Here is a 16,413-nt window from a genome sequence, read left to right as displayed (position 1 = left end):
ACAGCAAACAGTACTCGTTATACTTGTGCACTCTTTTTACAAAGAACTTTTTTCTCTTAGAGCTATGAAATATGACTCTTCAATGAATTCCTCTGAATTTTAACCAGAAAACTTGTACCACAGAACTATTCATGTTTGGCTTAAAGCAAAAAAGCTACTGGTTAAGAAAAATTCTACAGAAAGAAAATGCAGCTCCAGGAACAGATGGAACATGAGCAGAGAGAAGTAGATTTCTTTCTGTTTTCGACACTAGCATTTCAGCACTGTTAGAAGGCAACCTAAAGACTTTGACGGAAAATTGTTTTCTTGCACAGCCTAAGGACAAGGAATTGAAACTGAGACCTGAAAAACTGAAATTGAAAAGTCTCTTTAGTTAGACGGTAGGTTCTGCAATACATGCATATTAACAGTATTTGTGAGACAAACCATTGCATCAGTTGTATATGTTTTCTATTTGTTACTGTTACCACCTTGGAATTCAAATACCCCAATCTAGAGGGTGGATATGACCCTCCAGCTGGAGAAGGCCTGATTTCCTTTCAATGTAAAAAATTTTTTTTAAATCCACAGAGCAAAACATACTTTAAAGAAACATTCTGGAAATCTTACGCTAAACATAACTTCAAAGTGTTTGCTCTAATGAGAAAGATACATAGGTGTGGAGACCTTTACAGGAAAAAAAAATATTCTGTTTCAAAGAAGTGCATGCCAAGGAGTTCTGTTCCTCTGTTTCTCTGCCAAGCTCCCTGGGAACCACCCTCTCCCATCTTTATTTACTGGACAATCTACAACTTCCCAGCTCACCTCATTCCAGATAACACCTTCAATTTCCTCATCACCCGCCTTCTCCAAACACAGACTCATCCCGGACTTTACCCCACCCCTTGTGCAGGTGTCCCCTCCCCTCTCACGTGCACTAATGGTCTCCACACACATTCTTGTTCTTCACCCTTTGATATCCCCAACTCCTTCACCAACTGGGCAACACTTTGAACCTCTGAAACGCGTTTCTGGTTCCAAGTCTCTAGTTTCTTGTTCAGCATCAACCCCTTTACTGTTCTGCACGAAGCCCCTGACCCTGTTATTCCCCCCAAACAGACACACTCCATATTCACCCTGCTTTACCTGCTTCTGAAGCTGATCCTCCTTCCCCTCTCACCTGCTCCTGCCCCTGCTCCTTCCAAGCCATGCTGCTCACTCTCATGCACTGTCTCCAATACCATGAACTTCATTAGCTAAGAAAAATGCTTAAACACTACATAAGCTATTCATGACCAATCTGCAAATAAGGTGTACCAGAAAAACCTTACCCGCTATAACAAACTCAGAGTGACTGTGCTTAAAGGTGGACTAAACACAAAACTGTACAAGTCTCAACTGCAGATAGTTTAGGACGCCTGTGTAATGTATTAAGTTCTTTGTAAAGATGTGGAAAGTTTTCTGCTGAATGAGCGCAAGATCAAAATTGCCATTCCCAACTCAGGAACAGTTTTCCTAAGGTCCTGCCTCTTGCTAGTATTTATGCAACCCGTCTGGGTACACCCTCTGCAATTTTATGTTCAGAATCAGCAGCACCTCTGCAGAGGAGACGCTGTCCTGCTAGAGGAGCTGCAGGACTCACATTTTCTCTTCCCTCCCTCACCTTCCCCACCCTCCCGCCCCGTCAAACATAAGCTTACAAGCCAATCTGTAAAGGAGCAATAAGGGCTATCATGGAGCCCCGATCCGGTGACCAACCTGTGGCAGCTCAGACCTGGGCCACTGGAAATAGTTGCTGCTAGTGCCACAGCAGCATCCTCTGCCCCTGCTTGATCCCTCCTCTCCAGACCATCGGCGTTCCCCCATCTCCTGGTTCCCAACCACTTTGCTTCCTCCTCCTCAGGCTGTCCAAGTTCCGTAAGTAAGCGGGCCTGAGCAAAAGTGTGTGCTCACTAGTCAGAGCTGGTACACTTCTCAGTCCCCATCCATCAACTGCCACCTGCTCCTGAAGTGACTGAAAGTGGTGAACAAAAGCTACGACCTCGGAGTCACACAGATAGGAAAATTAAGGGGAAGAACTACCTGGACAAAAATCACAGAGAAACAGCAGTGCAAACAGAACCAACTCACAGTCCCATGCTCCAACCACAGGATGCTGCTTCCCCTGACCTCTTTCTAGAATTTACTGCTGAACCGAACTTGTAAGGCCTTCATTGTATTTAGTTTCACAACAGAAATTCTAGCCTCATTTCATTCCATATACTGTTAGGACAGACAAGAAGTCCTAGTGATCATAGCTGTAAGATTTGAGGTACCAGTGATCTTGGTCACATCAGGTACTCATATTTAAAGGCAAAAGTAGTCCTGAGATCTCCAAAACCAAAAAGACTGTCAAAACAGTCTCTGAATCATTTTTCAGAATATGAAACCTTCCCCTTGCTATTGCTCACAAGAGTGAGGCAAGGAAGACTCCCGTACTATTTTTACTCTACAAGAAGAAGAGGCATGTTGATGCTTACATGCATTCACTCTAACAGAACTCCCAGTCTTCAAATAGTGCTGGACCTGACACCCACACTAAGAATTATTACTTAGAAGCTAATTAGACCTGAGCCTTCTTGTTCAACTACAAAGACATTTTGCACTTCCAAGCCACCAAATCACCACAGCTGCTGTTCAGATATGATGAACAAGTTTCTGGTTGTGATGCGTTTGGGAAGAATACCCAGTGGATCAAAGCTGCCTGCTACTTCTTGTAGGCATTTGAAATCAAGAGTTTTCTGTGTGTACAATCACATCTCTGAGAGTTAACCACACAAAACTTACCTCTTTGGGCAAAGATGTTAATTTGTTTCTATCAGCATTCAAATTGTTCAGCTTCTTTAGTTTTCCAATGCTCTTCGGCAATGACTGTGCCAACAAAAACAAAGTAATGTGCAAAGAGGATTTGTAAATTCAGAGTCAGAACAAACCTTATCTCACTTTAAATTAATTTTAATAGACTTAACAGACTTATTTATAGATTTAATAGATTATTTATTTAATAGAATTAATTTTATTTAATAGACTCAGTAGACTGATTAATTTGCAAAATTGGAATGCAGTTAACCCTCATTACTACCAGGCCTTCCAAAGGAGAGCTAAGGTTTTTTCTTCCAGAAGAAATGTCCAGGAATGTCAGTTTCTAATACAAATTCACTCATGAATTCTCTCTGCACCAAGAAGATAGACACAAGACAGTTGTGTGCAGAAGCTGTATGCAGAATGTCCGTATTATCTAACGTTAGGCTCCCTGAACAGCTAATTGAGAGGCAAGCTTCTAACTTAGGTGCTATGAACTGACCTCTAGAGAGGCATCCTTCCAACAGGCTTAAGCTCCTAACTCAGACAAGCACCAGCCTAACTTAAGAAATGCTCAAACCTAGATTTTTATAAACACTTCTACTCTCCAAGCGTCAGTGTCACGTGAAGGCAGTTTCAGAATAGTGGAAGGAAACACTTATTGGAAGAAAGTCTGAGATTTTATTTTAATTGACCATATATCATATGTAATACTTGGCTGGAGTAGATCAGCAGAGCAAGGAACAGCAACTCTGCAGTGCTCGGGGCTCCTATTCAGTTCCAGCAAGTCTGATCCAGATAATGCACAGCAAACATTGGCAATAACACAACATGGCAGAAACTCCACGTTAAAAACACAACAAAGTGATAGCTGCACTCCATGTGCTCCAATTCCCTTACTGGTCATGAAAGATTCAAGAGTGAATATGTAATTCTTTAAGTCTTTGGAAGGGCGGGCTGTTACTACACACAACTTGATCTTCAGCATTCATTTAACAAGTAAGAAATAAGATGCATTTAAAGGAAACTTGCTACTTAGCAGTAGCAAGGGTGAGTAACCTTACAAAGTAAGTGATTCAGCACATAGCAGCAAGTCTTATTACTGCCAGCCATTTGAGCAACCATGACCATGCTTACCTGCAGTTGGTTTTCTGTTAGAACTAGTTCAGTAAGGCTTTCGCAGTCTCCAATTGAATCTGTTAGTTGAATAAGTTTGTTCTGATCAACCTTCAAAATAGAGAGCCTCCTCAATTTTCCTGGGACAGAAAAGAACAACGTGTTTGTTTAGCTTAGAATCTTCCAATACCTGCTTTAATTACAGAAAATTTTAGTGCTGCTAAACTTTTAGAAATCCTCTAACACAATGAATAGTTTTTTTCAGGTAAAAGAAAAACATTCAAGCCCTGCTTCATTTGCACTATTTTTGCAACTTTATAACATCACTGAATTCATGTGCAATATAAATATCCATATCCAGTATTTAAGCATATTACATTGTATTAAAGTTGCAATCTGAATGGTACCCTATGTAAATGTCAAGGACATGTCTACCCAAAGGCCTATACACAGGAGAAAATTATCTATTTTTTCCTCAACTATACAATGTTTATTAATAAAGAAGTATTCAGAAGATCACCTACGCCTACTCAGCCACAGAAGGAAAGGCTTGCACTGAAGTGACAGCCCAAACCCAAACAGGATCAAGGTCTCTTTGTCCTAATATAGAACCCAGTCAGTCAGACATGAAACCCAAGTTTATTTTTTAGAATAGCAACCAAACTTCTTTGAAGGTCTTCTCCTCAGGAAGGACAAAATACTGTTTCAGAGCAGAAAGCTCACCTTGTTCTGCTCCTTCGTGCCAGAACAGCCTTTGGTGCAAAGCAGAGCTGACCCAGGCAGAGCGCAAGACAGAAAATTCAGGAGACATCACTAGCTGCTGACACCTCCCTGCCCATGCCCACATGGTCCAAAAGAGCTGTAATAGGCTGGCACATCAAATTCACTGACAATGCTAAAACATGAAGAGACAGCTAATACACAGAAAGATAGCAACCTACACAGAAACTCGAGGTTCAGCAAGGAGAAGTGCAGAGCTCCACACCTGGGCAGAATAAATCCATGCACCAGTATAGGCTGGGAAGTGATGGGCTGTACAAGAGCCCTACTGGAAAGGACCTGGGGGCTATAGTGGGCACCAGGCTGAATATGAGCAAGCAGTGAGCTCTCACCAAAAATAAGTAAACACTGTCTGGATCACATTAGGAGAATTACAGCCAGAAGATCAATGAAGTTACTCTATCCCATGTACTTGGCACCAGTGAGGCCACACCTCTAAAATTATGCACAGTTTCATGTCCTGTCCTGTCTTCACACCCGACTCCTCAGTCCAAGTGAGATGCTGATGGGGGCCCAGTAGAAAGCTATCAAGACGACCACGGCACATGTGAGCTGAGGCCAAGAGTGCTGGCTTTGTTGACTCCAGCAGAGAAGCAGCCAAGGAGGCATCTAGGAACAGCCCACAACTACTTGAAGGGCAGTTTCAGAGACGATAGAGCCAAACTCTGCTCCGCAGTGGAAGATGAGCCACTAATGGCCACAAATTGAAACATGGGAGGTCCCATCTGGAGAAGCTTCCTCATGGGGAGATGGTGCAGCACTGACACAGGCTGCCCAGGGGGTTCTGAAGCCACCTTTGTCAGCAGCTTTAAAGGCTTAGTGAGACATGGCCACAGCTGACCTAATCTGCTGGTGTTGGTGAGAGCCCTGCTTTGAGGGCTCTGCAGATCCACCAATACCACCAACAATTTGGTGATCAGCCGAGCTCCTCCCAGTAGCTTCTAGAGAGACCAGTGAGGTTCACTTCAACCACAATATCAGATTTTCTCCATTTCACATAATAAGTTCCAATATTACACAAAAGGAGTAAATACTGTAGCCCTACCCAATTATCCAAGCACAACTAAGCTATTATACACACATAAGTAGCAATTTTTTTTTTGCCATTGTAAAAAAATTATATCCAGAAACTGTTACAAAATGCACATGCAAACTAAGCCTGCACTGAAACCATAGAACGGAATCATAGAATAGTTTGGGTTGGAAGAGACCTTTAAAAGCCATCTAGTCCAACCCTCCTGCAATGAGCAGGGACATCTTCAACTAGACCAGGTTGCTCAGAGCCCCGTCCAGCCTGACCTGGAATGTTTCCAGGGATGGGGCATATACCACCTCTTTGGGAAACCTGGGCCAGTGTTTCACAGTCCTCATTGTAAAAAATTTCTTCCTTCTATGTAGTCTAAATCTGCCCTCTTTTACTTTAAAACCATTACCCCTTGTCCTGTTGCAACAAGCCCTACTGAACAGTTTGTCCCCATCTTTCTTATAAGCCCCCTTTAAGTACTGGAAGGCTGCAATAAGGTCTCCCCGGAGCCTTCTCTTCTCCAGGCTGAACAACCCCAACTCTCTCAGCCTGTCCTCACAGCAGGGGTGTTCCAGCCCTCTGGTCATTTTTGTGGCCCTCCTCTGGACCCTCTCCAACAGGTCCATGTCTTTCCTGTGCTGAGGGCTCCACAGCTGGATGCAGGACTCCGGGTGGGGTCTCACCAGGGCGCAGTAGAGGGACAGAATCATCTCCCTTGACCTGCTGGCCACACTACTTTGGATGCAGCCCAGGAGACGGTTGGCCTTCTGGGCTGCAAGCACACATTGCCGGCTCATGTCCAGCTTTTCATCCACCAGTAGCCCCAGGTCCTTGTCGACAGGGCTGCTCTTGATCCCTTCATCTCCCAGCCTGGGTTGATACCAGGGGTTGCCCCAATCTAGGTGCAGGACCCTGCACTTGGCCTTGTTGAACCTCATGAGTTTCACATGGGCCCATTCCTCAAGCTTGTCCAGGTACCTCTGGATGGCATCCCATCCTTCAGGCATGTCAACCACACCGCTCAGCTTGGTGTTATCTGCAAGCTTGCTGAGGGTGAAATGGCCTGGCCCTTTGCAATTGCCTTCCTCAGCAAAGGATATCCATTTAACAGGATTCTCAACAAGCAGCAGCTCCTCTTGTTCACCAGCTGGTGTAATAGACAAACTCCCCTCTGGCAGACTGCATGGGTCATAGCGTTTCAGAAGGTACAGCTCCACTTCTGATGTACAACAACTGTACTAGCCAGCTCAGGTCATCAGAGAGGGCTGCTACAAGTCTCTACCAAACACACGCTAGCCAACTGTAGGACCCACTGTATTCACCCCACTCCCCAAAGTTTAACTACTAGAAAAACATTTCTCTTTACTTAGACTCATGTAGCATATGGAAAAGGGCAAGTCTGTCCATTGTTTTCCACGTTCCCAGTTAAACCACGTTCAGAAGCCCTCCTTCCCCTACACCTTTATTTTTTTTGGGGGGGGGGCGGGGGGAGGAACCTGGAGATTTTTTGCAAGAAGGCGGCATACTCTTGCACCGTGAAACTCCAAAAAACCAGGTGATGAGTAGTAGAGAAACAATGCCTCGCTGACCACTTGTCACAACTACTGCAGGGGTAAAAACATGTATTTTAAAAAGGCACTGGTAATGCTTCAGAAAACACTCAGTTATTAAGCCTGTTTTAAGGGGTCAGACACAGAAAGGTTGTAGTTTGGATCCTCCAGAGTGAGGAGTAATGGGCTGAAGCTGGAACAGCCTTTCACTGGGTTCAGTACAGGATTAATCACATTGTCCAATTGAAGATACTTGCGCATCCTCACTAAAAAGGATGTATTTTTTGTAGTGATAAAGTCAGTCAGTCTTGTCAAGTGACCTACAACATGTTACAAGCTAGAATTTTACAATATTAAAGAGTTATGACGGTGATGTGGATACAGTAGGAACAGATAATAAATTAACTTTTATCTTGTTCAGGTAGGTATCAAGTAAAGACCAAAAAAAGGATTAAGAGGTAGTCATTATGCAGACAATTAAAATGCTAAATTAATAAAGCATTTCATACTAAGCAAAAAAAAAAAAAGCTGACAAGCTCATCCATCTCTTGCACAAAAAGACTTCAAAAGACTTGAAAACAAACTACTTCCAATTTACAGTGGATTAAATGGTTCTGCGTGTTAGCATTCACCTTGTACTTACCAATGCCATCAGGTAAGACCTGAAGTAAATTCTGAGAAACAAGCAAGTCTGTTAAAGAAGTCAGACCACTAATTTCTTCAGGAAGGCATTCTAATTTATTTTCAGAAACATCCAGACAAAGCAGGTTTTTCAGGTTTCCTACTTCCTGCGATACAATACAAAAAATTTAAGTCATGCCCAAACGTGTAACAAAGCAATTTGAAAAATGTACCATCACAATGAAATTCCAGAAAGAAAAGTAATTCTCTGTATGACCTCTAAATTGGCCATTCTTTGTATGACCTCTAAATGCAGAAAAAAAGTAAACAATTGCATTTTACATATGATTAACCAACCAAGTGACTCAGTCACAGTTTCTTATTCTAACTATTAAGACTGGCTTCAGTAGTCAGACAAGGTATGCTGTGCACACCCAGGCAAGCACCAGCCAAAACTGGAGTTTTCCTCAAGTAAAGGCTGCAAAGTTTTTTTTTCAGAACTACAGATTATCAACCGCCACGTAATTAAAAGTCTGCCCCTCCCAATTAACCCTAGGCAAATTAGGATTAGTCTCTCCTGTCTGATACAGCAACATGCCATGACATCTAGGGATTTCATATCTTCACATCTCCCAACTGCAACAAATGTAGAAATAGGAATTGGGAGTGTTGCTCTAGCAAGCATATTTGAACTGCCAAGTTATACTGCCATCATCTATAATTATTAATGATTACTTAATTTTTTACAATGGTAATCCACCAGTTATCTTAAAAGTCTGACAGAGAAATACCTTTGTCCTCATTAGCCATCAGAGCACCCTGCCATTCCCTGTGTACAGAGACACCTCTATATATGCTCTATAATAGTTCTCATTTTAGTCATCCAAATCATCTTTCAGAGAACAGAATAGCTGGGGCAGACGTGTCTTTTTTTTTTTTTTTTTTACTTTTACATATATGAAATTTTCATACAGTGACAGCCTTGATCCTAACTCACAAGATCAGTCCTTTTATTTTAGAAATGTTTGCCTCTCAAGAGGATGTTTCATTACAACACACACACACACCCTTTATCCTACAATTTCATCTTTTGCACATTAGACAAAATACACAATAATGGCCAGCTTCAATAAAAACAGCTGCTGAAGTCACACTTGACCTTTTATGAATGATTATCAGTGTTTACCTACATCTACTTAAAAATTATTAGGCTAAGCCAACAACAACAAAATCAACAAAGCCCACTAAACTGTAACTGATTTCCAAGTTACACTGTTGACAATGAGAGTAATACAGCAAATAACAGCAAACTGCATGAGGAACAGGAGAAAACAGGTTTTGACTTGGCTTTAAAGGAAAAGAGGGAAAAGAAACCATCCCACGTGTTATCACAGTTCTTAGGAAAGGGAATTTAGAGTGCTGTAAGCTTTAAATGCTAAGGCTCCTCATCCCATGACTGATGTCAGATGGGGGATTTGCCTGCATAAATCAAAATTTCTATTTATGGCAACAGTTCTATTATTGTACTTCTCCCAAACACTGTATGTGAATGGAAAATAATGACTGCAAAAGAAGCTTCATCCTCAAACTGTCAAAACTGCAATTTAGATAGATACAAGAGCTCAGGGTTAACTCAGCCAACTAGTGGTTCCCTGATCATTGGGCCAGGACTGTAAACAGAGGATGTGTCATCCTATAAATTGAACAATGTGCCAATTAGGGAATGATTCCTTTATCAAGATGTTTAAAAGAAAATGTCTGACAACATATGATATCATGTACAATCCACTGCAGAGGAACTTGTTGAGAGAAAACCCTCACGCATCCAAAACCAAACCCAGGCAAAGTGAACTGAGAAGATTATTCTATTTTAAATCACCTCCCTTTAGGTATGAACAAAAAGGTTTTCTTTTAAAAGCATCTTCAAAACAGTATCAGTACAACTCATCTTTACCTGAGGTATTTCGGCTAATTGGTTTCCATCCAACCAGAGGTCTTTAAGATTGAAAAGTGCACCAATTGTTTCTGGCTATAGCATAAAAAGTAATAATGTTAAGTAGCATAGCAGCTTTAAGTCAAAACCAAACGGCCACCCCGTAATTACAGTCTGAGTAAACCAAACCTTACTCCAAGCACTATTTAGAGGTACCATGGTTAAATGCAGCAAGGGTGACTGTAAGCATTTGGGAACTCCATCATACAAATTAATTGTTATAGCTTAACAAGCTACCAAGCTACCATACTTTACCTGACATGCACTAACAAATTGCATGCACACTCTTAATCTACTGCAAATCCAACATTTAATTGAGTCAGCTTAAGGGAGATGACAGATATCTTTTGGTAGGTGTATTTGCCACAATGCCAGACACTGCAACCCTCAACAGTTTGCCTCAGCCCTTTCCCAAAGATTCCTACTCCCACCCCGGAAATAGCTGAGCTTTCATCTGCACTCAGCCTGTCGAGTTCCCTACAGAAGCCCATGTGTTCATCATAATTGCAAGTGCAGACAAGAGTTTATGCCCTTCCACTTGTTTTTCTTTCTGTAGAAAAAAAATCTGTGCAGTGCTCTCATTTTCTAGAGATCAGCTGCAGTTTTTTGGATAAAGTAATATTATGCTGAACGGGAAGCAATATCTTCCCGTATCTAAGCAGATACGGGAAGCACCAACTCACTGCCAAAATTCATCTGCACGTATAAAAAAAACTTTCCCTCTATACATTTTTCTTTCTTCAATTTTGGATATCCTACGATCTATTTAATCTAAATGATGCGTAAAACAAGACCAACATGCACCTTCAGTGGCACGTTCTCTTACCAAGTGATAAAGTTCATTGTTTCCTAAATCAAGTTCTTCTAGTCGCTGCAGCTGGGCAAGTGATCTGTGAGATGAGATAAGTCAAAACAAAACCACATCAGACTAAAGCAACAGAAACTCCATGTATTTGAATGAGCTCATTTTACTGAAACCCGTATTTCAAATTACAACATATTATAGACAGACAGTTATTTTACTAGGCATAGACTATTTGCAGTAGTATCTTACTGAAAAAATAATTTGGCTTGTCAGTATGCCCTTCAAAATGAGGGCCACATAGTTTAGTATAGTTGGTTAGATTTATTTTTCAGGGGAATTTACAGTTATGCAACTGGATAAAAATTCCTTATAGTGATCACATGTAACAGTGTGACTCAAGACTCAATAAATCCATCATGTATCTTCTCAACATGATCTATCCATTTCTAAAGTATTTCAGGTTGGATATGAAAATGCAAACAGGGGAAAGCCCAAAAGGATGTAAAAGAAGTTCTCTGAACACTAACAGACACAGAGGGCCATCCTTCTACTTCAAAAACAGCCTGTTGTAGAGCTTTTGCTTACCTTCCCCAAAGCTGCAGTAGCACGAAAGCCAGTGAGAGTTGTCAGCTACGTTATTGACAGTCAGAATTTTCCAGGAGCAATAAAATTGTCAACATTTGTGAGGTTTCGTTCTGACACCTCATGGCAAAACCTAGCTAGCAATTCATATCTTCTGACCACAGACACTTGAAGTGCCTCATGGCTCATGGCTATCAACAGCCACAACCAAGGTACTGGGTAGACTGACAAGAAAAAAGGGCCCCAAAGCAACTAGGGAAGAGATTCTGATTAAAACAGGTTAAATCTATTACAGTATCTATTAAATTATCTAAACAAGCAGAATAGGAGTCACCAAAACTCTTGCAAGAAGCAGCCAGGTAGTGAAGGAAGGAAACTCCTTCACCAGAAAAAGAAAAGGCTTCTTCCAGGCAAATAGGATCCCCAAAATACCAGATTAATCATACAAAAGACCACCAATTCCTCTGCCACAGTACAGACAGCACAGATACATCTATAGGTATCTTTTTTTTTTTTCCCCAAAAATCATGGTGGGTGGAGTCAGACTTCAGACATCATTAGGCCTAGTTTGTCCCCAAGGCTTTGATCTGCAGGTTTTGGAAGCTTTTGGCTACGTAGCCTTGAACATGAACACTTATTTAAATGCTATGAAGGTCTAGAGTGGAAACCTCTGAGAGCCTATTACCCTACTTTCATAGTTATGAAATTTCAGCATGAGAACAACCCAAACCACCACTCCCACTGCTGATGTGCTCGGTCAATGCAGGAAGAAATGTTTGGTGCTGCTGCATTTTATACAGAATATTTTTACAGAGCAAAACCAATTGCACAGACTGCAGGCTCCTGCTACTAAGCAAGTACAACTAGAAGTAATGGATATAACTAGGCGTTGCTGAAACAAAGCTGTATCTCATACGTGTTGTCAATCAGAGCTCAGTATTTTTCCTAGCTGTCATTCGGTTTCAGAATGTTAGCAGATTCTAAGAATAAGAACATTTTCTGTTAATGTAATCAAACACATGAAATGTCACTTACTCAGGTAAATATGTCAGCAAATTTTCTCTAAGTTCCAGCGAAGCCAGGTTATAAAGACTAAAAAAAAAAAAAACAAAGCAAAAAACAAACCACATTTTAATGCAATCTTACTTTTTATATTCCACACTTTCAGAAGAAAGGTGTGTGTTTACACATTTTAAATCAAAATTGCTGTGAACTGATTTTTTTTTGTTGTTTTAATTCAACAAGACCATCATGTGAAAGGCAGTATAAAAAGACTGGAAGTTATTGCTTGTTTCTCAGTGATATTTTAACACATTAAAGCTAGAACGTAAACAGATAAAACACAAATTTCCATTTGTTAAAAGGTCAGTAGTTGCAAGTTATTGAACAGAGCATATTCATACGAATTGCACTTACTTACTCGCTTACATGCTTAATCTGGCATGACCTATCAAAGTTACAGAGCATCAGGCAAACCCATCACTATTCTAATGATGGCATGCTCATTACTGTAAGTGACATTATGCTTCTAAGCGGCTCACTCCATATCCCAGGCTTTTACTAATATCACCATAGCAACATTCAGATTTTTCAGGGGTTTATTTATTAGTAAATGGAACACAAGGAGTCAGACATTATCCCAACGCTATAATCTGCTCTAATCCTCCAGCGTCCCAGGGAAAAATAAAAATCAGATATGGTGACTGCAAATAAGTAGTTTCCTACAGCAGAATACGTTCTGTCCTAGGGTGCAGGGAAGGGGGACTGTGTGCTAAGCCTTAAGTAAAATCTAGATTAAAAAAGGAACTCCACTAAATTTGAAACACATGTTAAATGTAAACCCAAATTGGTTTTGTCTGTATACCTTAAGTAAAAAAAAACAAACAAACAAACAAACAAGCCCATGTACTCAGACCACATCAAACTGAAGTATTTGTCTTCACTTTGAACAATATCAACATACTGAATTACAGGATCATTAGTTATCCCCAGTAAAAAAGCAGCTGGTAACACAGAGTAAAACTAAAGAAAAACCTTCATATTGTAACTCCAAGGCAGCTATGTAAACAGGGAAAGCAACGTAAGAGATGTAATGAGTTATTAAAGGGAAAAGAAGATTTTTTCATGGATCGACTTTGGATAGTGACTGAAAAATACATCCTTTTTTCAAGCACCTATTTTGTATTACATTCAGAAAACAGTGAACAAAATCTCACAGAAGTCTTGATTATGGTCTCAGTAGTCCTCTCCAGCTTTTAAAATAAGCATATTTTACCCAGTGGGTTCTGTATTCCTCTAGAAGAAATGCAGTTAAAACATACCATATAGGTGAAGATATTTTAGCAGAAGCCTGTTACAAATTCAATTAAAAGATAAGTGAGAATAAATCAGCTACTGCCACTCAAAATCATCTGACAGAAAGAAGGTAATAAGGAAGCCATCGTTCTAACGACACAAGAGAAAACTCTCACATAAAAATTTTAACACTATACAACACAAGTCAAGATGGGATATGGTATGACATCCTCACAGAAACCAAACCAGTGGAAGGGGAGAGGGAAGGGGTGATGGAGAACAGTTTCTCTCCGAGAGGAACGTGGATCTGCTCTTACTCACATTGCCACCCACAGACTGACATTACATTTTTGTTTACACGTTTTCTAGAAATCTAGTCCAATCTTCCTTTGAATTTCACACTTTCTCTTCAAGCTCATATTAGGTGAGATCCATGATTCACTTTTATCACGCGAATTCAAAAAGGATGCACACACCACCAAGTTGCCTTCCCATCTTGTGTTTACAGATCACCCCGCATCTCCTTATCTCCCTCCCCATCGCATTGAAGTGTTGAAGAGTAAAATGGTGCAATCTCTTAATTTCTCTTCTTACATCAGACACCACTTTGGCTGTGGTTAAACAAAAATCTTTGTCAGCAAAACCACGATCAACAGCAACAACTTGCGAACCACCACCTTAACCAGCCTCATCATATCATTAAACCGGGGCAGGCCAGTGAATCAGCTCAGGCAATTGATCCTGCTTAAAAATAACCCAGCAAAAAGAGTAACACAGATTCCTAATCAAACATAGAATAAATCCCCTTGAACAACTGGGCCAGTACAACTGCCAAGAAGGTACAAGGAAGGCATCTGTACTGCCCAAGCCAGCAGCGCTACAAGGACATTAGGAAAAATTTCTTCACCGAGAGGGTGGTCAGGCATTGGAACAGGCTGCCCAGGGCAGTAGTGGAGTCGCCATCTCTGGAAGTGTTCAAAAAACGTGTGGATGTGGCACTTCAGGACATGGTTTAGGGAACATGGTGGTGCTGGATTAATAGTTGGACTTGATGATCTTGAAGGTCCTTTCCAACCTAGTGATTCTGTGACTCACTGGGTAGCTGTGCCCTTGTGGATACTCAACAACAGCTGTCTTTGTATCATAGAATTGCTAAGGTTGGAAAAGACCCCTAAGATCATCAAGTCCAACCATCAACCCAACACCACCATGCCCACTAAACTATGTGCCAAAGTGCCATGTCCACACATTTTTTGAACACTTCCAGTGATGGTGACTCTACCAGCCTGTTCCAATGCTTGATCAACCTTTTGGTGAAGAAATTTTTCCTAATATCCAATCTAAACCTCCCCTGGCGCAACTTGAGGCCCTTTCCTCTTGCTCTATCGCTAGTTACGTGGGAGAAGAGACCAACACCCACCTCACCACAACTCCCTTTCAAGCAGTTGTAGAGAGCAATAAGGTCTTCCCTCAGCTTTCTCTTCTCCAGACTAAAGAACCCCTGTTCCCTCAGCCGGTCCTCATAAGACTTGTTCTCCAGACCCTTCACCAGCTTCATTGCCCTTCTCTGGACACGCTCCAGCAACTCAATGTCCTTCTTGTAGTGAGGTGCCCAAAACTGAACGTAGTATTCAAGGTGCGGCCTCACCAGTCCAACCACGTACCATGCATTTCAGAGGCTGACTGTGGCCGATCACAGTCCCAGGCTAGGTTCTCTTCTTATGGGAGTCAGCTACATATGGGTTTATGTCTTCATCTCAAATGACACAGCTTTCTGGAGAAGAAATGCTTTATACTCCTGCTATTCTCACCCACAGCTTGCTCACAACTGTAACTCCACCCTGGAACAAAACAAAGATGCTGCCCTCCACCCCTTTAATCTGCCCTTTCTGCTTTTTCCAAGGTCTTGAGTCCAAACCCAATGTAAGTGGACCTCAATAGGCAAAATGAAGCTTCCCACCAAGTAGTGTACAATAGAGAATAAGCCTATGAACTTTATACCAGCAAAGCTGCTCCATTAGCCTGAAATATTATGTTCAAGGTGGACCCAATCTGAAAAAGAGGACAGAAAATGAGAGGAAATTTTTTACTCACTACTCTTAAATTTCAACTACTTACAGAAGCAGCTCCCAGCAAACCTGTGTACTGCAATTTAAAATGGGAAAATGTGACAGTTTTTGTATAAAGTAACATCATACAAAAGGCATGCTGATGCATTGAAGCACCAACCTCTGACACATTACAGAGCAGAGGTATAGCTCTTCATTAAATTTACCAACAGGTCATGAACACATTCTATGTTCACTAACATTTTTCTGTTTTTAAGGTATGTTAAAAAACGGGTTTTTTAGTCATTTGCAAGAAAAATCCACATTACTTGCTATTTTTCAAATACGTTTTCTGATTTAATAACACATTTTTTCTAGAAAGTGTAATTCTTCCTCTCAATTACAAGTAGAGATTTTTCACAATATACTAAATCACTACTTCTCCTTCTGCTCTTAATTTTATGGCTGCACTGTTAGTCAAGAGTCTTTCTGAAGTCTCTGAAAAGAACTTAAGGAAGCCAGACTTTAACAATTTCAGAGTCTTTCCCTAATCCTAATCTTCACTTAGGAGAGAAAATCAGTCATGGGGGGGTTACCTGTTTCAATCTGTAAGACACAAAAGCAGCAGCAATCTAGTCTACTCAGACAGGAGACACAGTTCCATCAGTGGCTGTTCACCAACTGCATTTAGAAACACAAATGCACCACAGAGCATTGCAGCTGCTCTCCAACACAAACAGTCCTCGCTCCCCTAGAAACACCCAACAGAAAATGTACAA

At 41.1% G+C, this 16,413-nt stretch overlaps 1 protein-coding gene across 1 annotated transcript in view; it reads right to left on the bottom strand.

Annotated features, from left to right (window-relative positions):
* Positions 1 to 1,264: 1,264 nt before the first annotated feature.
* The window catches only part of LOC104626375 (leucine-rich repeat-containing protein 1-like), a 31,297-nt gene continuing 16,148 nt past the window's right edge, over positions 1,265 to 16,413 (bottom strand). Inside the window, exons 4-10 of the mRNA XM_010294289.1 lie at positions 12,327 to 12,383; positions 10,731 to 10,794; positions 9,866 to 9,940; positions 7,934 to 8,078; positions 3,958 to 4,076; positions 2,806 to 2,889; positions 1,265 to 1,279 (exon numbers count right to left, since the gene is read on the bottom strand). Coding sequence (XP_010292591.1) covers positions 1,265 to 1,279; positions 2,806 to 2,889; positions 3,958 to 4,076; positions 7,934 to 8,078; positions 9,866 to 9,940; positions 10,731 to 10,794; positions 12,327 to 12,383 — 559 coding nt within the window. The remainder of the gene's footprint in view (positions 1,280 to 2,805; positions 2,890 to 3,957; positions 4,077 to 7,933; positions 8,079 to 9,865; positions 9,941 to 10,730; positions 10,795 to 12,326; positions 12,384 to 16,413) is intronic.

This window comes from Phaethon lepturus, unplaced genomic scaffold (genome assembly GCF_000687285.1).
Source record: "Phaethon lepturus isolate BGI_N335 unplaced genomic scaffold, ASM68728v1 scaffold1939, whole genome shotgun sequence".
Taxonomy (NCBI): domain Eukaryota; kingdom Metazoa; phylum Chordata; class Aves; order Phaethontiformes; family Phaethontidae; genus Phaethon; species Phaethon lepturus.
This window is presented reverse-complemented; position numbering and strand designations above follow the sequence as displayed.